The sequence below is a fragment of the Neoarius graeffei genome, chromosome 26 (assembly GCF_027579695.1).
Source record: "Neoarius graeffei isolate fNeoGra1 chromosome 26, fNeoGra1.pri, whole genome shotgun sequence".
NCBI classification, from domain to species: Eukaryota; Metazoa; Chordata; class Actinopteri; order Siluriformes; family Ariidae; genus Neoarius; species Neoarius graeffei.
The window spans coordinates 20,816,329-20,836,698 of record NC_083594.1 but is presented as its reverse complement, the minus strand read 5'-3'; the positions used below and the strand labels follow the sequence as shown (position 1 = coordinate 20,836,698).

The 20,370-nt window shown below is 43.6% G+C and overlaps 1 protein-coding gene across 2 annotated transcripts in view; it reads right to left on the bottom strand.

Moving 5' to 3' along the window:
* Window positions 1-20,370, bottom strand: part of iars1 (isoleucyl-tRNA synthetase 1) — a 307,104-nt gene that overhangs the window by 124,292 nt on the left and 162,442 nt on the right. For both annotated transcript variants that reach the window (XM_060910911.1, XM_060910910.1), the window contains exons 21-25: window positions 18,418-18,509; window positions 11,475-11,552; window positions 11,204-11,325; window positions 3,099-3,201; window positions 2,865-2,948 (exon numbers count right to left, since the gene is read on the bottom strand). In XM_060910911.1, coding sequence (XP_060766894.1) covers window positions 2,865-2,948; window positions 3,099-3,201; window positions 11,204-11,325; window positions 11,475-11,552; window positions 18,418-18,509 — 479 coding nt within the window. The remainder of the gene's footprint in view (window positions 1-2,864; window positions 2,949-3,098; window positions 3,202-11,203; window positions 11,326-11,474; window positions 11,553-18,417; window positions 18,510-20,370) is intronic.

The following is a 20,370-nucleotide window of genomic DNA, read 5'->3' as shown; positions in this document are numbered from 1 at the left end:
CGTTCATGGAATCAACATGCGTTTGAATTTCTCATTCAAAATTTGAGGAATAAATCTTATAATCACTCAACATTAGGGCGGCACGGTGGTGTAGTGGTTAGTGCTGTCGCCTCACAGCAAGAAGGTCCAGGTTCGAGCCTCGTGGCCGGCGAGGGCCTTTCTGTGCGGAGTTTGCATGTTCTCCCCGTGTCCGCGTGGGTTTCCTCCGGGTGCTCCGGTTTCCCCCACAGTCCAAAGACATGCAGGTTAGGTTAACTGGTGACTCTAAATTGAGCGTAGGTGTGAATGTGAGTGTGAATGGTTGTCTGTGTCTATGTGTCAGCCCTGTGATGACCTGGCGACTTGTCCAGGGTGTACCCCGCCTTTCGCCCGTAGTCAGCTGGGATAGACTCCAGCTTGCCTGCGACCCTGTAGAACAGGATAAAGCGGCTAGAGAGAATGAGATGAGAGGAAAAATCCTCCTTTGTTAGCGTGTAAGGATCTAATGCCATTGAGTGGTTTCTATATCCACTTCTTTTGAGTGTACTTCTTGGTTTTCATAACTTGCTTGCTGTACACAAACATGGCAATAAGTTCTTGTGTTAATGGACCAGACTCCACTTTTGGATCATTAATCCCTTTTGACTGAGAATGCCCCGCATGCATGGTTTGATGTTGGCTTCTGGCACATCCGTACAGTTTTAAATACAATACCTACAATTAAAAACAGTTTGTTTTTACTGCATTTATTTAATTCCTGGACTCCCAGCTGTAACAGGGAGTGATGTTGCATCCCATTAATACACTTTACAATAGATTATTAGATTCTAATAGAACAGATGAGCCAAAATAATTTTTTTTTTTAAATGGTCCCCGACTCCTTACAAGTATGAATAGATTGAGAACCCCTGCCATAAACCATATTCAACGCTCATTCTCCAGTTAGTAGAGTGACATAATATGCATAGGATAAGCGATACGCTAACAATATTGCATGCTGTCAAACCAAATGAATGAAACCCGGTAGAAGGGAATAGAACACGTTTTTATTCCATCGAAAAAGTGTCCTGTATGTATAATAATTCGTCATGTTGTGCTTTCTGAGATGCTTTTCTGCTCACCACAGTTGGAAAGAGTGATTATTTGAGTTACTCTAACCTCACTGTCAGGTCAAGTCATCTCATCTCATTATCTCTAGCCGCTTTATCCTGTTCTACAGAGTCACAGGCAAGCTGGAGCCTATCCCAGCTGACTACGGGCGAAAGGCGGGGTACACCCTGGACAAGTCGCCAGGTCATCACAGGGCTGACACAGACACAGACAACCATTCACACTCCCATTCACACCTACGGTCAATTTAGGCCCAATCCCAATTCTAATTTCTACCCCTCCCCCTATCCCTCCCCCTTGAAACTGAGCTACAAGGGATAGGGCTTGAAATTCAACCCCTACGTATTGGGATAGCCCTTCAACGATCGCATACGTCATCGCGTACCTCCGTCAGCGTTTACGTTAGCAAAACTCGACCAAATGCGTCATTGGCTGCGACCAGCCGCTACAGTCAGAGCCAGAACCAGAAATCTCTGCTGGCAGGGTGTGATTTGTTAACTAACACCACTGAATGGGATATCTTTGGCGCTTCGTGCACCACATCCGACAGAATGAGGTGTCAGAACACTCATGTAAACAATAAAAGCGAGAATAACAGAACAAAACGTATGCAGTCAAGCAACCGAAAACAATACTCACTCCCAAAGCTTTTTAGCAGCAGCTTGGATTTCAGAAATCGCTGCTCATTCTCAGCTCGAAAGCGAATCAAGCGGCGTGTTTCCTCTGGATAACAACTTAAAACACGTAAATAATGGAGAAAATACATTTATGACAATCTTTCGCCGCGGGAACCGCCATCTTTCTGAAATCCACATGAAATCTCGCTGAAATCCGCATGGCATTGTGGGAAATCACTCAAACCCCTTCGTTCGGAGTCAGCTCCAGGAAAATCTCCGTTTGGAGGGGTACAGAAGCCCTACCCCTTCCCCTACCCCTCCGCGTTAACTGGGATTGGGATACCCCTACCCCTTCACGTGAACGCGCAAAATGGAGGGGAAGGGCCAAGGGGTTGGTCCAAGGGGTGAAATGGGATTCGGCCTTGGAGTCACCAGTTAACCTAACCTGCATGTCTTTGGACTGTGGGGGAAACCGGAGCACCTGGAGGAAACCCACGCGGACACGGGGAGAACATGCAAACTCTGCACAGAAAGGCCCTCGCCGGCCACGGGGCTCGAACCCGGACCTTCTTGCTGTGAGGCGACAGCGCTAACCACTACACCACCGTGCCGCCCCAGGTCAAGTCAGTCTGGCGAAAATCCAGGAAGAAATACTCAAACCAGAGTATCTGGTACCAACATCCATCAGTAGTACGCACACCTGCCATCAGATCGATTTTGGAAGCAGACTCCATTTCCAATAGAACTGTTTGTATTAATTGCCACTGAGCTGAAGACAAGTCACGATTACAAGTGTTATAGTTCTACTGGTGTTAAATCTAAAGAGAGGCAACACTGCAGTGCTAAGCGGAACGCAAGGATTAAATCTGTAAAAAAAAAAAAAAAACATGAACCACACACACCACAAGGAATTATTTAATCATGTTTCACTGAATTCCATTAGAATGCATTCGGGGTTTTTTTTGTCGTCATTTCTTGCTAGCTTACATCACAGTCGTAATGCTACTAAACAACTGATAAATCTCACATGGACCAAAAAAAAAGTGCTGGATCACAAATTTATAAATGGCAAAACGCTACATGCTGATGTGCCGCATGAACGTAAGTGGTTCAAAGATTGAAATCTATGAGAGCCGTGTGATGTGTGGACTAAATTACCTCCAGAATGTATTTCTGCAGGGACCGAATGTCTCCAAGAGCCTCAGGGTCCTGATGGATGACCACCACCTCCCTGAGGGGATACTAAAAATACAAACCATCTCATCAGAACGTCTCTGAATTTGGACTTGCGCGACACAGGACGGAAAAATAGAAAGATATATGTCACTACAGTGAATTAGACAGGATTCTTATTTAAAAGCTGCACTATATAAAAATGATTAAGGGACGTACCTTGACGGGGAGAGTTTTCCGGTCTCGGATCACTCGGCCCAGCTCGATGACGGACTGCATTTGGGATACCGCGCTCTCGATGCGCTTGTCAATCAGCGATTCCCTGGAGGTCAGGACGAAGGTTCACAGTTAGGGGAAAAGCGATCCTGGTGAAAACGCGTTTTAAATGAGCCGTACGAAACAAACTGAAAAAGGGACACCGGTATTAGGGAAGGAATTTCCTTCAGTTGGTGTTTTGATGACGGTGTTGGAGAACGCGGTCAATCTTCCCCAAGGTGTTCAACTGGGTTAAAATCTGGTGACTCTGACTGTCACAGTATATGATTTATATAATCTTTATACTCGTTAGCCAGAATGTAGCCCTAAGCAATGAGTGAGCCAGCTCTAAACTCTTCTCGGCCTAGAGACAACAAACAAAACGATCTCATTGGATAACTCGATTTTAATGTTTTCAGGACAGTAACAGAAATGGCTAAAAGAATACAGTTTTCGTTTCCCCCCCAATATCTCCTGTTCCACACTCCAGCCCAGTTGGTGGCGGTAATGGACCTTTAAGTTGGTTTGCCAACTGCCAAAAAAACCCTATAGAAGAAGAAGAAGGAACCCCCCCCCACAAATATTAAAAAAGCAACAAAATCTCATCTCATCTCATTATCTCTAGCCGCTTTATCCTGTTCTACAGGGTCGCAGGCGAGCTGGAGCCTATCCCAGCTGACTACGGGCGAAAGGCGGGGTACACCCTGGACAAGTCGCCAGGTCATCACAGGGCTGACACATAGACACAGGCTACGTTTACATTAGACCGTATCTGTCTCGTTTTCTTCGCGGATGCACTGTCCGTTTACATTAAACCGCCTGGAAACGCCGGGAAACGGGAATCCGCCAGCGTCCACGTATTCAATCCAGATCGTGTCAGCTCTGGTGCTGTGTAAACATTCAGAATACGCGGATACGCTGTGCTGAGCTCTAGCTGGCGTCTCATTGGACAATGTCACTGTGACATCCACCTTCCTGATTCGCTGGCGTTGGTCATGTGACGCGACTGCTGAAAAACGGCGCGGACTTCCGCCTTGTATCACCTTTTCATTAAAGAGCATAAAAGTATGAAAATACTGCAAATACTGATGCAAATACTGCCCATTGTGTAGTTATGATTGTCTTTAGGCTTGCCATCCTTCCACTTGCAAGTGGTAAGTGACTTGCGCACAGCGGCTCAGTCCCGAATCACTGCTCGTGCGCTACACTCGCGCGCTCTGTGAGCTGCGCAGGGCCGGAGTGCGCACCCTCCAGAGGGCACTCGCTGTTCAGGGCGGAGTGATTTGGAGCGCAGGATGCCTGCGGAGCCGAGCGTATCCGTGTATTGGTATTGCTGTGTGCACGCAAATCGTGTATTGGTGTTGCTGTGTGCACACTAATCGTTTTAAAAACGTTAATCTGATGATCCGCTGATACGGTCTAATGTAAACATGGGCACAGACAACCATTCACACTCACATTCACACCTACGGTCAATTTAGAGTCACCAGTTAACCTAACCTGCATGTCTTTGGACTGTGGGGGAAACCTAGTCTGGTTAACACCAGACCATATCACAAGTGAAATATGGTCTGGAATCCGCCTATTGAATTTCTCATAGGGGAGGTGTGGTTTACGATTGTCAACAGCCGTTTATTGGACGTTGCGAATATCTATCATTTGGCGTATGGCCAATCATGGCAGTGGTACCCGGTGACGTAGTTAGAGCGACGAAGAAGACGAAGAAGAGAAGGAAAGAGAAGGCAAAACAAAAATAGGAAAACAACGGCACCAAACGATCACTGCCGTTTTAAAACAAACTTTCGCTCTAAACTATTCAGAACAGTGTCTAAAGCTTGATTGAAAGTTTGGTTCGTATCGCTCGCCGCCATGTTAAATGTGATCCGTAAACAGTCCCAAATAAACTACAAGCTTCCGTTTGTCGAGTAGTACGCATCACCGTCTTTCCACCCCTCCCCACTCTCTGATATGGCCTTTAGACCATAGTTTCCATGCTGTCTTTTCAGATCGGAACGATTGTGCAAAGCAGCATGGGATTTCCCAGGCTAGGGGAAACCGGAGCACCCGGAGGAAACCCACGCGGACACGGGGAGAACATGCAAACTCCACACAGAAAGGCCCTCGCCGGCCACGGGGCTCGAACCCGGACCTTTTTGCTGTGAGGCGACAGCGCTAACCACTACACCACCGTGCCGCCCAAGCAACAAAATATGGAAAGTATTTGATGGTAAGAACGTATCATTTTAATTTTTCAAGAATTATTATTGCATTTTTCACTAATCGCTAGTCATTTTGCCGGTTTGTTTACATTCTAAGCGCAAATTATTTTGTCAGACATTTTGGATAAAGTTTTTATTTCTCGAATTTGCAAAAAATAAAAAATAAAAATGCCCTGTTTCTCAAAATCCAGTGAATGTGGATAGAATAAAACAGTTATTCCACTCAATCTCGTCGTACACGGCTTGAAGCCAACTCGGTGCTACGTGCCTCGTCGGCTATCAGCTCATGTACGACTCGATTTTGTAGGATAACTTAAATATTAGAAATTGCTTCCTGTCAAGTTCCCATATTGCATCATTACCAATCAAATAAATATGCAATTAATAACTATAGTTTCAGGAGCATATAAAGGAAAAACAACGAATGGAAACGAGAGAACGGTTCAAGACTTCATGAGTTCAGTCCTGTCCACTAATGGTGGATAACCACTGCAGAGCTCTAAACACCATTTATCCTCAATAACATGAGTGTCCTACTCGAACGTCAGCCACTTCACAGGTTTGAGAAGTCTTACGGGAACACGCTCCGTACAAGCAAACTAGCGTCCATTAAAAGTATTGAAGCAAATGCACTTACACACAGATGAGAAGGTACATTTGGAAGCGGCCCAGAGATGTTCAAGGACAACCTAATCCTTCATAACAAAAGTTTATTTCCTAAGTGCATCATAGGCTTGAGGATATGCATGCTAATAGTCTGCTTTGTTTTGACCTCAAAGGACCTACGAATGTCATTTCGTACAATGTCTCAGTGGCAGATTTCAATTTCAGCAAAAGCTATACAAGACCAGGACCTTTTTTTTTTTTAAATCATAGGAGACCGTTTCAAAAGAAGATGCGCCAAAGCCGCTTCTGGCAAATAAAGGAAGTTATTCAGCGTCCTGTTTTATAACCTGGCTGTCAGGGGATTGACGCTTCAGTACAATTTCCAAACAAAGCCTAAGACAGTGTTCAGAATCATAAGTCATGTGTGCAGGAGGGAGAGACGCAAAGAAAAATCTTCTATCCTCCCGTCGCTAAACAATTATCTTTCCCATTTCCTGACAGAAGGCAAGTCTGTGCAAATAAATTCAGCTTATGCTTCATTATTCGGCTTTACTTCAGAAAGGGAAACAACCCGACTGATTCTTGTGTGTCTTTGGATCGGGGTCAGTCAGTGATTTTCGGATAGAACATGAAGGAAAGCTAAGAAAATAACAGAAAATAAAGCCAAACGAGAAAGGACGTTTGAAATTGGCTCGGGGATCTGAAGGACAATCTAACTCTTTATTAAAATGTTCATTTCCTGAGTGCATTACATGAAGCGCCTCGTCCTCTCCGCTCCGCTCCTGCCCAGACTGCTCAGGTTCCCTGTTGGTGGAATGACCTTCCCGTTGAGCTCAGAACTGCTGACTTCCTGACCACCTTCAAGCGCAGACTGAAGACTCACCTCTTCAGGCTGCACCTCTCCCCTTCTTCCCCACCCACTGTGTAACTGCATATCGGTCATGACCAACTCGGGCTGTGTACTGTCTAGCCTGGGGTTTCGTCTTGACTATCTCATTATCTCTAGCTGTTTAATCCTGTTCTACAGGGTCGCAGGCAAGCTGGAGCCTATCCCAGCTGACTACAGGCGAAAGAAAGGCGGGGTACACCCTGGACAAGTCGCCAGGTCATCACAGGGCTGACACATAGGCCCTGTCCACACGGCAACGGATTCAGGTGAATCCGATAAAATTGTTTATCGTTTCGGCCTGGCGTCCACACGGCACCGGTGTTTTGGGTGCCCCAAAATGCAATCTTTTGAGAACGGGTTCCAGAGTGGAAAGATCTGGCAACATTGCCGTTGTGAAGTCGTCTGGATGAGTAGAACGGATTTGTTTACGATGACGTCATAACCACATGACTGTGAGTGCTTCACGCCGGGTAGAAGTGTAACGAACTCGATGCGAGTTGTCAACAAATCCTATAACTTGGTTCATGAAACGCGCTTACAAAATATTTTCACTGTGAATATTTATTGTGTAATGGTGCAAAGTGAGAGAGAGAGAGAGAGAGAGAGAGAGAATAGCCCTTAGGGCAGAGTCAATCCCGCCAGCAAAAATAGGGAAAAAAAGGAGCGATCTCACCTCTTCAGATGTTGGTTTAAGTCCTACAATACATTCCTCAAAAAGGGCGTAGAAGAGCAAATTAATCCATCAACGTGTAGCATTCAATTTATTCCGGACCATTAAAGACGCCGCCTTCCGCGTAGAATCATACGTCATCCTCGCCGCCATATTGGATAGGTCAAAGCGGAGAATAAAGACGCCTCATTCATGTGCTGCGTTTAACTGTACCAACAGGTTTGCCGTCCAAACGAGATCACATGGGATTACCTTTCACAGGTGAGACTGGAAAAATACTTTTCATTGTATTTGGTCGTTATAACGTAATTTTACGAACAGATTATTCTGACTTTGTGGCTAATATGAAGTCTCGCGCATAATAGTTTACGCGCATGCGTCCTTACTTCTATTGTTCTGGTGTCTCCGATGGGACCGTCTTACAGCGCACCTAGAGGTGTGGCATGTGTATTGCATCGTTTTCAGCAAGCGTTGCGTTGCCATATGGACCTGATATTTTACTGATCCGTTGCCCATGTGGACGCGATATTTTTTTAAATAACATCTCGTTGCCGTTGTCGTGTGGATGTAGCCATAGACACAGACAACCATTCACACTCACATTCACACCTACGGTCAATTTAGAGTCACCAGTTAACCTAACCTGCATGTCTTTGGACTGTGGGGGAAACCGGAGCACCCGGAGGAAACCCACGCGGACACGGGGAGAACATGCAAACTCCACACAGAAAGGCCCTCGCCGGCCACGGGGCTCGAACCCGGACCTTCTTGCTGTGAGGCGACAGCGCTAACCACTACACCACCGTGCCGCCTGCGTCTTGACTATTATTTAACAATTATTAAATGATTAATTACCAAGACGAAGTTGAGGTTATCATTCACCGATATTCACTGAACCCGAGGCGGATAATTGTTTACGTATCAATACACAGGTGACTATTTTTTAAAACTGTATTTAAAAAAAAAAATGTATTTCAATCTTAAAAAGCGGCATGCAAATGCAATAACGACGCAGCGCAGACTTGTGTCAATTATCTACACCGAGTCACATCAAATACTTGGTTTTGAAATCGATAAAATAAATCACAATCCCACCTTACCTTTGAATAGTTTTCGATGAAACTTCATAGCATCCTTAGTGCTTTTAGGAACAGCATTTTCTTTCATAATCTGTAATTCTTCCTCACTTACGCTGACAAAGTGATTGGCCGACATTTTGCCGAGTCGCTCGAGGCGATTATCGAGAAATAGTCCGAATCTCTTGACCAATCAGTGCGCGTGATTTCCTATAATCACCTCCGTATTTATATACCAGTATTCACGTCGCCTTCCGCAAATCACTGTTAAAACAAGTGTTGCCAGGCAAAACAAACCTCGCCCGGTAGCATTAATGATGAATATGAAGGACGATATCGCGAAAAAAATAGGTACCCTATGGGTCCATGTGGCTACTGCTTATAAATAAAATTGTTTTCTGATCCCATGTCTATACAGTAAATATAGCATATATACACTAAGTAACTTTAAAAACGCACATTGATAAAACTTGCTGAATTCGTGCTGAGTTTATCTCAAGAAGAAAAGAAATATATCACAATGGAAAAAAAACTTCGTTCCGCCCGAATAAGTTCCAAATCTGTGCTCAAATCAGAATTTAAGGGAGTTGTACTCAATAACGTACAATATGACTCGGGTAGTCAATGACATGGACAGGCTTTAATTTTCAAACAAATTTTGCATACATTGTACACACACAATCTTGCCTATAAATACCCGGGGGAAATGATGGGAAAATTGTCATTATTGAAGATGCCACGCCTAAGCCAAAATCAACGTGAACAGGCCATCGGGATGTTGCGTGCCGGAAGTACACAGACAGAGGTCGCCCGGCACTTCGGTGTTCATCATTCGACCGTTTCCCGTTTGAGTCAGCGTTACAGACAGACAGGGAGCACCAGGGATCGTCCACGCCCTGGTCAGCCTCGAGTCACGACGCCAGTTCAGGATCAGCACATCAGGCTAGCTCACCTCCGTGACAGATTCCTGACACCCTCAGTCACTGCTGCTGAGACCCCTGGACGACACAGACCCAGAATCTCCAGCATGACGGTCCGAACATGGACCAACTGTCACTTTGAATTTTTTTATTGTGAATTAATTCTTGAGTTTGACAATAAATGTCCTTTATCGATGTTTCAAGATGTGTGTGCATTACATACAATATCATAAATTTCAAATATATGCATGGATCTAAAGTGATATCGTGTTGAATTCCATTGTGCATTTTTAAAGTTACTTAGTATATATTTCCTCTATGAGGCAGTAGCCACAAAAAATGAAGCGTAATCCAAAAATGAACAATTTAAAAATCACAGAAGTAAAATATACCAAGTATCTGTACTTTATATTATTCTACTCTTACAGTTTTCGAAACTGAAACCTCCGAACCAAGGCTGACACACACACGCTGTTGCCATGACCCAGACTCTTATTTCCCGGAAATGGCCTGGCGCTAGAGCTCAGTGGAACGCACTTTCCCTCTGTAATAAGCATAAACATGTCTGAAAGCGATTTCTTTAGTCTACTCCATTTATTTCGAATGCTGAACCAAATTGTATACACTCGCCGGCCATTTTAATCGGAACACGTGTACGCGCAGTTCACGACTGTTACACTCTTACAGCACTGTGACATAGTGGCTAGCCACAACAAAACCGATTTTTAACTTTTTGGTGACCTTGCCCGGACGACCCTCAAAATGTTGGAGGTTCTATTTGAGACCAGTGCCCATCTATCCTGAAAGTTTCATGAAGATTGATCCAGCCGTTTTCCAATAATATTGTTAACAAAGAAACAAAAAAACCAAAACAAAGAAACCTGACTGAAAACAATACCTCGCCCCCTGGTGGACGCCATCCTGGGCGAGGTAATAATAAACCGTCCATTTCACAAAAACGTTCTACCAAGTTATAATGCATGGACCAAAATTCTGAAATAAATAACTCAGTTGGAGTTAAACAACTTAATATTTTCAATAAATAGATAAATTATTCGGGGCGGCATGGTGGTGTAGTGGTTAGAGCTGTCGCCTCACAGCAAGAAGGTCCGGGTTCGAGCCCCGTGGCCGGCGAGGGCCTTTCTGTGTGGAGTTTGCATGTTCTCCCCGTGTCCGTGTGGGTTTCCTCCGGGTGCTCCGGTTTCCCCCACAGTCCAAAGACATGCAGGTTAGGTTAACTGGTGGCTCTAAATTGACCGTAGGTATGAATGTGAGTGTGAATGGTTGTCTGTGTCTATGTGTCAGCCCTGTGATGACCTGGCGACTTGTCCAGGGTGTACCCCGCCTTTCGCCCGTAGTCAGCTGGGATAGGCTCCAGCTTGCCTGCGACCCTGTAGAACAGGATAAAGCAGCTACAGATAATGAGATGAGATGAGATAAATTATTCATTCTTAAAGGGCTCCAAAGACAGGAGCTGCAAAGTAGCTAAAGCTAGAAGCCCTGTGTGCATTACATCTGCTGCGCTAGCTAGATAGGGGAGACAAACTCCAACGTAAATGTTTATGGCTTTTGATGAGATGTTCAAAAACACGCAAGCGTATGATGGTCAGATGTCCACATACTTTTGGACATATAGTGTGGATAGATGGCTAGACACAAAATTCAGTGTGTTAGCGTGAGACACTGTACCTGACTTGAGGGAGCATCAGGTAGTGAATGCTGGCTGCATCTTTCTCTTCCACTGAGGCAGGGTCGATCAGGTGACGCAGGTTCTGATACATCAGCTCAGTGATGAAGGGCGTGAAAGGAGCCTAAGGAGGGCACAGACATTCACATTACTACAAACCGATTCACCTCACGTCCTCTTTTTCATGAGTTGCCTCACAAGTCACGGCAAGGCCATGTGACAGCACAGCGTGAAGCTAAATTAAGACTGAGCTGCGCGCACACACACACTCACCATCAGCCTGCACATGGAGAACAGCACACTAAAGAGGGTCTCCAAAGCCGAGACACAGTCTTCGGTTCCACTCTCACCCTGATTGGAAAAAGGGAAATATGTTAAATTATTTAAAAAAATAAAAAATAAAAAAAAGTCATGCTAATATAACATGGTGCTGGCAGCTCTGTTCTCTGCTCATGTTGAACCACACACAAGCTCAGTCAAGAGTTTCATACACCTACTTGTTCATAGGTTTTTCTGTATTTTGACAATTTCCTACATTGTAGACATCAAAACTATGAAATAACACATGGAACAGATGTGGAATTGTACAGCAAACAAAACAACAAAAAAAAGTGTTAAACTATGGTTCATTTTTTTAGATTCTTCAGCGTTTACCTTGATGATGCTTTACACACTATAGACCCCTTTCACATGACGTCACCGCGCCGCAAGATTTTGTTAGGTGCCATATTGGAAGACCAAGTACATGCACTCACAATATAAAACAAAGTACAAGCGAGAGTAAAGTGACACGATGGATGATAATTCTGGTTATGTGAGTACATTACCAGCTGCAGAAAGGGCACGGTATGTGGAGAAACTGGCTGTGATTGATGGGTTTGACCCATATGATAAGACTCGCGGCAAGGGAGAATGGAAACATAAGGAGGACCTGACACCAATTCTGCCATCTGTTTGCTACCCAGACATTGTAAACTATTTGTTGTTTACACCCAGTGCCTACACTCAGTGTTCGAACTATGCCGATATTTTCGGGGGGCCCTTTTTTTTCCCTTGGGTGTGTGTGTGCTTACGCTTGTCTCGGAGCGCAGATCTCCAAACACATGAGAAGCCTCTCTTACACACATCACGCGGACTCCACACCTCCACACACGCATTGCGTCTGAAGTCATAACTCATCAGGGGAAATCGTGTCCGCATTGGCATGTTCAAAAAACAACCTCGCGTCAACAATGATACCACACGCAAGAAAAAAAAAAAACAGTCAGGCTACTCAACAACCAACCTGGCAGCAGCAAGCAAGCCCCAAACCATCCTAAATTATTATTATTATTAAATTGTAAAAGTCTGGGAGGCTTGCTCCTCATACAGTTATCAACTTGGGGCCAATTTAGCATGTTTTAAATCTGAATTTCTTGCGTTTGCTTACCTCAAAGTGTCCGCAGATCATGCACAGACTTATCCATTATATCCACAGTTTTTTGCCAAGTCTCACACAGGTTTCTTTCAAGTCTACTGTTGGGCCAATAAATCATAAATAAAACAGCTCAGATTTGTTTGTTTAAGTCGTTTGCCACTCCACTTTATTCTCGTGGCTTCACATACCGCTGCCGTTATTTCCCCCTAATCACGAGTTTGTTGGTCTTCCAATATGGCGCAGGGTCTGTTTACTTCCGGTTTCGGGTGACGTCAGTGAAAGGGGTCTATTGGCGTTATCTTACCCAGCTTCATTAGGTAGTCACCTGGAATGCTTTTCAATTAAACAGATGCCTCGTCAAAAGTTAATTAGTGCAATTTCTTGCCTTCTTAATGCGTTTGAGATCAAACAGTAAATAATAAAAATACAGTAAATATTCCTATAACGCAACTGTACTAATCTGTATTGTGTCACGAACCGCTCAACTAAGTCGAGAAACGACATCCATCATTACTTTAAAGCATGAAGAAGTGTCTTTTAATTAATAAAAATAAATTAAAACCACCGAATTAGAAGGCGTGTCCAAACTTTTAACTGATATTGCACATTCCTATTACTTATACCCCACACACGCTCAGACCCCGCTCTGAAATCCTTCTGCATTTCCAGGCTGCAATTTACGACTACAGACTATTCCTGTGTCTGAAATCACTCACTAGAGCGAGTTGGCCATTTTGTAGTGCTGTCCGAATGTACAGTGAGAATTATTACACCCTATACAGTGGACTCATAGTATCCCACAATGCATTGCAGTCGCGCTGAAAGAAAAAGGAAAAAAAAAAAAAAAGTGTGTTGGGATGAATGGAAGGAAGAAAAAAAACCCATTATAAACGAACATTCGAGTACAATTAAAAATAATAAGAGAATAGAAAAAAGCTAAAATAGAATAAGACAGATAAAATACAAGAATAAAAGTCAGCGTGCAGAGCGAGGAATTAATCAAAAGCCTCGAATTTGATTTAATAAAAGGCAGCAGCAAAGAAGAAAGTATTCAACCTTGCTTTAAAAGCACTGAAAGATGCAGCGGACACAAAGTGCTTTGTACTGATTAATGTGGGAAATGCGCTCAGTATAATATGAATTTATCACAAAAACACGCGTGCATTTATTATTTTGAAAACCCACCAGCCGACTGATTTGGCACGTTTTAATTGTGCGACAGTAATGATGTAAATGACGGCGTGGCGGAGTAGCATCCGAAAGTTTTTTTTTTCATTTTACCAATGAGCTCACTATATAGTCCTCTATATACTAATTCCCTAGATAGTGAGTAGGGAGTAGTGAATGAGTGAGTGATTTCAGACATAGCCTATATGTCCGAACTGTTACTTTAACCTATTTGCCAGACGGCCTGCTACTTTAGCAGCTAAATTAGGCATCCTTAGTACAAAGCAAACCAAGATTACCTCGAGTGCTACCAAGAGAAAAAAATCCGTTCATTCGGTCAGAATTCTTTGCTTTATGTCTTCACGCCTCACATTCTGATTGATTTTGTTGTGTGCACACAACAAAAATCAATCAGAATCCTCTGCACTATTATTCAACCCCCAGCTTCAGTCCTTTGCAGAGCATCCTTTAGCTTTTATAACTTCTAACAAAAGTTTTCGCTAAGTGCTGACAAGCTTCTTCCGCCTCTCGATTGGAATCTTTGCCCGTTCTTCACGTGTAAAAGCCTCTAACTCAGTGATGTTTGATGGCTTCCGTGCTGCAACTGCCTTCTTTAAATCCCACCAAAGATTTTCCAATCGGATTTAAATCTGGTGACTGAGAAGGCCACTCCAGGACGTTCCAGGATCTTTTTCTCAACCAAGCTTTGGTTGACTTGGAGGTGTGCTTGGGATCATTGTCTTGCTGGAAAGTCCATTGATCACCAAGGTTTAATTTGTCAACGGAAGGCATCACGTTCCTCTTTAAGATGGCCTGGTATTTCTGGGAATCCACGATGCCAGGTACACGATCAAGATGGTCAGTTCCTGCCGCAGAAAAACAGCCCCACCTCCATGCTTGACTGTGGGGATGGTCTTCTTCTGGTCGTAAGCCTGGCCTTTCGCACACCAGACATACCGCTGGTCCATGTGTCCCAACAGTTCCAGTTTGGTTTCATCAGTCCATAGAACTGTCTGCCAAAACTCTAGTCTTCTCCAAATTCCTCCTGACATGTTCTAGTTGACTTTTGATGTTCTTTGTGGTCAAGAGTGGAGTGCGTCTTGGAGTCCGGCCATGAAATCCTTGTTTATTCAGTGCACGTCTTATAGTTGCCACTGAAGCACTTGCCTTCATCATGTCATCCTGTAGGTGTCTTGCACTCACATAGGGGTTTTTCTTAGTTGTCCTGACCTAAATGGCTAAGGGCCCTTGATGAAATTTTGGGCTTTCTTTCACGGCCAGGCAGGTTTGCAGCTGTTCCATAAGTTTTAAACTTCCTTATAATGCTCCCAATGGTGTCTCTTGGAATGGTACATTTTTTGGAAATAATCTTATACCCAAGGCCCTTTAGATGTGATGAAATAATCTCCTCTCTCAGCTTTTGTGGAAGCTCCTTTATCTTTCCCATGATTGCAACTGACCTTTCATGGGTGGGGTTTATATATGCAGGGATGAGAATGAAAAATATTTAAAAAGTCTGAAAAAACAGGGCAGGGCCCATGGCCCAGGGGGGCGGGGTGGGGCGCGGGGCCCAGGGACTAATGATTTTTGGCTTTTTTTTTTTTACCCCAAAACCATTAATTTTATCAGCAAAAAGTTGCAATTTATTTGGAAATAAATTCCCCTTCTTGGTGGACTACCAGGTGAAAATGATTAATATGGTACAAGAGACTTGTTTTTAATCAATTCACATTTGATGATTTTTTTTAAATCAATGCACCTTTTAATATAAACGAGCTCTACAGTATTATATTTCTGCATTTTTGCTATTCATGTCTCTAATCCTTTAAAATGAAGTGCAAACCAGAAAAAAGTTCTAGCATATAATTCTCTTAAGCTTTCTTCTGACGTTATCATGGTAGCAGGAGGTCTTGCATATTAAGCAGGCAACATTCAACATCACTCATCACTTCCCTTTCAACTGCTGTGTGGACTAACTAGGTTTTATCTGGACAGGATGTTGTGTAATGTAATACAGATACCATATGGTCAATCTGAAGATCGAGATGGTGATTTTGAATTAAAGAACAAGTGTGTACAATTGGCATTACATATTGAAAATTTTTTTAAAAATCAAAAACTATAAGTTCATCTCGGCCTAAAAAATTTGGGCAGACGCTCCTGCGCGGCACGTGCCAGCAATCCCCCCCCCGTCCCCCTATGAAATGAGCAATAAGTAGGAGAGTTATACACGGTATCTCTCATCTCATTATCTCTAGCCGCTTTATCCTTCTACAGGGTCGCAGGCAAGCTGGAGCCTATCCCAGCTGACTACGGGCGAAAGGCGGGGTACAACCTGGACAAGTCACCAGGTCATACACGGTATCATACCTAAAATTTTATCAGAAATATAGATACGATACTATGATTCTCCCCAACATGCTACATTAGATAAGCTAACCCCATTTATAAAAGATACACACTTGTATATGACGTGTATTTGATATATATGTGATATATACAGTGGGGCAAAAAAGTATTTAGTCAGTCACCAATTGTGCAAGTTCTCCCACTTAAAAAGATGAGAGAAGCCTGTAATTTTCATCATAGGTACACTTCAACTATGAGAGACAGAATGGGGGGAAAGAATCCAGGAAATCACATTGTAAGATTTTTAAAGAATTGATTTGCAAATTATGGTGGAAAATAAGTATTTGGTCAATAACAAAAGTTCATCTCAATACTTTGTTATATACCCTTTGTTGGCAATGACAGAGGTCAAACGTTTTCTGTAAGTCTTCACAAGGTTTTCACACACTGTTGCTGGTATTTTGGCCCATTCCTCCATGCAGATCTCCTCTAGAGCAGTGATGTTTTGGGGCTGTCGCTGGGCAACACGGACTTTCAACTCCCTCCAAAGATTTTCTATGGGGTTGAGATCTGGAGACTGGCTAGGCCACTCCAGGACCTTGAAATGCTTCTTACGAAGCCACTCCTTCGTTGCCCGGGCGGTGTGTTTGGGATCATCGTCATGCTGAAAGACCCAGCCACGTTTCATCTTCAATGCCCTTGCTGATGGAAGGAGGTTTTCACTCAAAATCTCACGATACATGGCCCCATTCATTCTTTCCTTTACACGGATCAGTCGTCCTGGTCCCTTTGCAGAAAAACAGCCCCAAAGCATGATGTTTCCACCCCCATGCTTCACAGTAGGTATGGTGTTCTTTGGATGCAACTCAGCATTCTTTCTCCTCCAAACACGACAAGTTGAGTTTTTACCAAAAAGTTCTATTTTGGTTTCATCTGACCACATGACATTCTCCCAGTCCTCTTCTGGAGCATCCAAATGCTCTCTAGCAAACTTCAGACGGGCCTGGACATGTACTGGCTTAAGCAGGGGGACACGTCTGGCACTGCAGGATTTGAGTCCCTGGCGGCGTAGTGTGTTACTGATGGTAGCCTTTGTTACTTTGGTCCCAGCTCTCTGCAGGTCATTCACTAGGTCCCCCCGTGTGGTTCTGGGATTTTTGCTCACCGTTCTTGTGATCATTTTGACCCCACGGGGTGAGATCTTGCGTGGAGCCCCAGATCGAGGGAGATTATCAGTGGTCTTGTATGTCTTCCATTTTCTAATAATTGCTCCCACAGTTGATTTCTTCACACCAAGCTGCTTACCTATTGCAGATTCAGTCTTCCCAGTCTGGTGCAGGTCTACAATTTTGTTTCTGGTGTCCTTTGACAGCTCTTTGGTCTTGGCCATAGTGGAGTTTGGAGTGTGACTGTTTGAGGTTGTGGACAGGTGTCTTTTATACTGATAACGAGTTCAAACAGGTGCCATTAATACAGGTAACGAGTGGAGGACAGAGGAGCCTCTTAAAGAAGAAGTTACAGGTCTGTGAGAGCCAGAAATCTTGCTTGTTTGTAGGTGACCAAATACTTATTTTACCGAGGAATTTACCAATTAATTCATTAAAAATCCTACAATGTGATTTCCTGGATTCTTTCCCCCCATTCTGTCTCTCATAGTTGAAGTGTACCTATGATGAAAATTACAGGCCTCTCACATCTTTTTAAGTGGGAGAACTTGCACAATTGGTGGCTGACTAAATTTTTTTTTTGCCCCACTGTATGATGTATAATATGAATCACAGCAGAAGCAAATGAAGGCTCATTATAGGAGTTCCCAAAGGCTTAATTAAGTTTCAACTCCACTTTAGGCCATAAAAACTGTCAGAAAGCTTTAAAAACAACAATATTTTATAGGGATTGAATAATTGTGTCATGGCTATCTTAACAAAACATACATACAAATAATACGTCGTCCATTTTCTGTGTTGATTTTATGTATCATTCAACTCATAAAGAAGTCATCCAAAGCACTGTCTTGCTATTTTAAAAAAACTTTAATTGATAAATCCTTAAAATCTTGGGGGGGGGGATGAATATTTGATTGCAATTGTATAAAAACAGTAGGAGAATAAAGTTTCAGAGTCACAAACTAATGTGAATGATCATATAATATATAGAAGTAACTCCATCACTCAGGAAAGCTTTAGACTTCGAACAGGGCCTGTTGCGTAACAAAGTGCCCTCAAATCAAAGAGAGTAGGTAGAAATAGCTCGCTCTGGAGTGAGAGTCACACTTCAGCCTACCTTCAGACGCCTGCGGTTCATCCTCACGTACCAATTTGTCAGCATATCCACAAACTTCACCAGCTTAGGCACAACTGTGTACAACCTGTAGGCTGAGACAAAACCACACACACACACACGTACAGGGAATTTATTGATCGGGACGAGCCGTACTGTGAACATGCATGTGAATGAACATTTTAACGGTGTATCGTGCTGGGTCCTTCTTCACTGTCTGGATTAATAAGACTGCTGCAAGTAACATACTGTATATAGAACTAGAAGGGCACTCGGTAGCGTGCATATCTCCGCCAAGCCACACAACAAAATCAAAAATCACTTGAACCGAGGATAATACTAAAGCCGTACACCACATTTCACCAAAATCACATTTCTTAGTCGAGATGAATTTGACAAATCCACCATCAGAGAGTAGTAACGTACTGAATCGACATGGATGATGACTAGTGTATAGTTGGTACGCACAGATTCATCAGTAACGGAGCATGATCCGATAGCCACTATAAGCTGTGTACGACGAGACTGTTTTATTCCATCCACGTTCACTGGATTTTGAGAAACGGCGTATTTTTTTTTTTGCAAATTCAATAAATAAAAACTTTATCCGGGCGGCACGGTGGTGTAGTGGTTAGCGCTGTCGCCTCACAGGAAGAAGGTCCGGGTTCGAGCCCTATGGCCGGCGAAGGCCTTTCTGTGCGGAGTTTGCATGTTCTCCCCGTGTCCACGTGGGTTTCTTCCGGGTGCTCCGGTTTCCCCCACAGTCCAAAGACATGCAGGTTAGGTTAACTGGTGGCTCTACATTGACCGTAGGTGTGAATGCGAGTGTGAATGGTTGTCTGTGTCTATGTGTCAGCCCTGTGATGACCTGGCGACTTGTCCAGGGTGTACCCCGCCTTTCACCCGTAGTCAGCTGGGATAGGCTCCAGCTTGCCTGCGACCCTGAAGAACAGGATAAAGCGGCTAGAGATAATGAGATGAGATGAAAAACTTTAGCCAAAGCGTCCGACAAAATCGTTTCCGCTTAGAATGTAAACAAAGTTGGCAAAATCACAGTCGCAATTTGTGAAAAATGCGATAAGAATAATTCTTTAAAAAAAAAAAAAAAGATACGTTCTTACCATCAAATACTTTCATTCCATATTTTGTTGCTTTTTTGGGGGTTTTGTTTTCGAGGAGAGTTTTTATTTCATCCTTGGTTGGTTCAGCAACACGCTCCGCCGTTTTGTTTTTCTCTCCTCACGGTATAGGAGCTGATAGCCAAGTAGCAGGGTAGCAAATCAGAGCATGCGATTGCTCATATCCAGTGAATGTGGATAGAATAATGCCCAATACTCACATTCTCTAACTAATGGAAGTGTGGGATGGGAATTTGTTAAAATATATCAAATTATATTTCATATTGTATTTTGTGGCGGCACGGTAGTGTAGTGGTTAGCGCTGTCGCCTCACAGCAAGAAGGTCCTGGGTTCGAGCCCCGGGGCCGGCGAGGGCCTTTCTGTGTGGAGTTTGCATGTTCTCCCCGTGTCCGCGTGGGTTTCCTCCGGGTGCTCCGGTTTCCCCCACAGTCCAAAGACATGCAGGTTAGGTTAACTGGTGACTCTAAATTGACCGTAGGTGTGAATGTGAGTGTGAATGGTTGTCTGTGTCTATGTGTCAGCCCTGTGATGACCTGGCGACTTGTCCAGGGTGTACCCCGCCTTTCGCCCGTAGTCAGCTGGGATAGGCTCCAGCTTGCCTGCGACCCTGTAGAACAGGATAAAGCGGCTAGAGATAATGAGATGAGATGAGATTGTATTTTGTATAACAGGATTTAAAAAAAAAAAAAAAAAAAAACTTTGAACAAAAAACAAACCATCCATCTACAGTTTGCTAAAAGGTCACATGGCTATTGGAAAACTTTTGTGAATGTACGAGACCAAAATAGAATGTTTTGGTTTAAATGAGAAGCGTTAT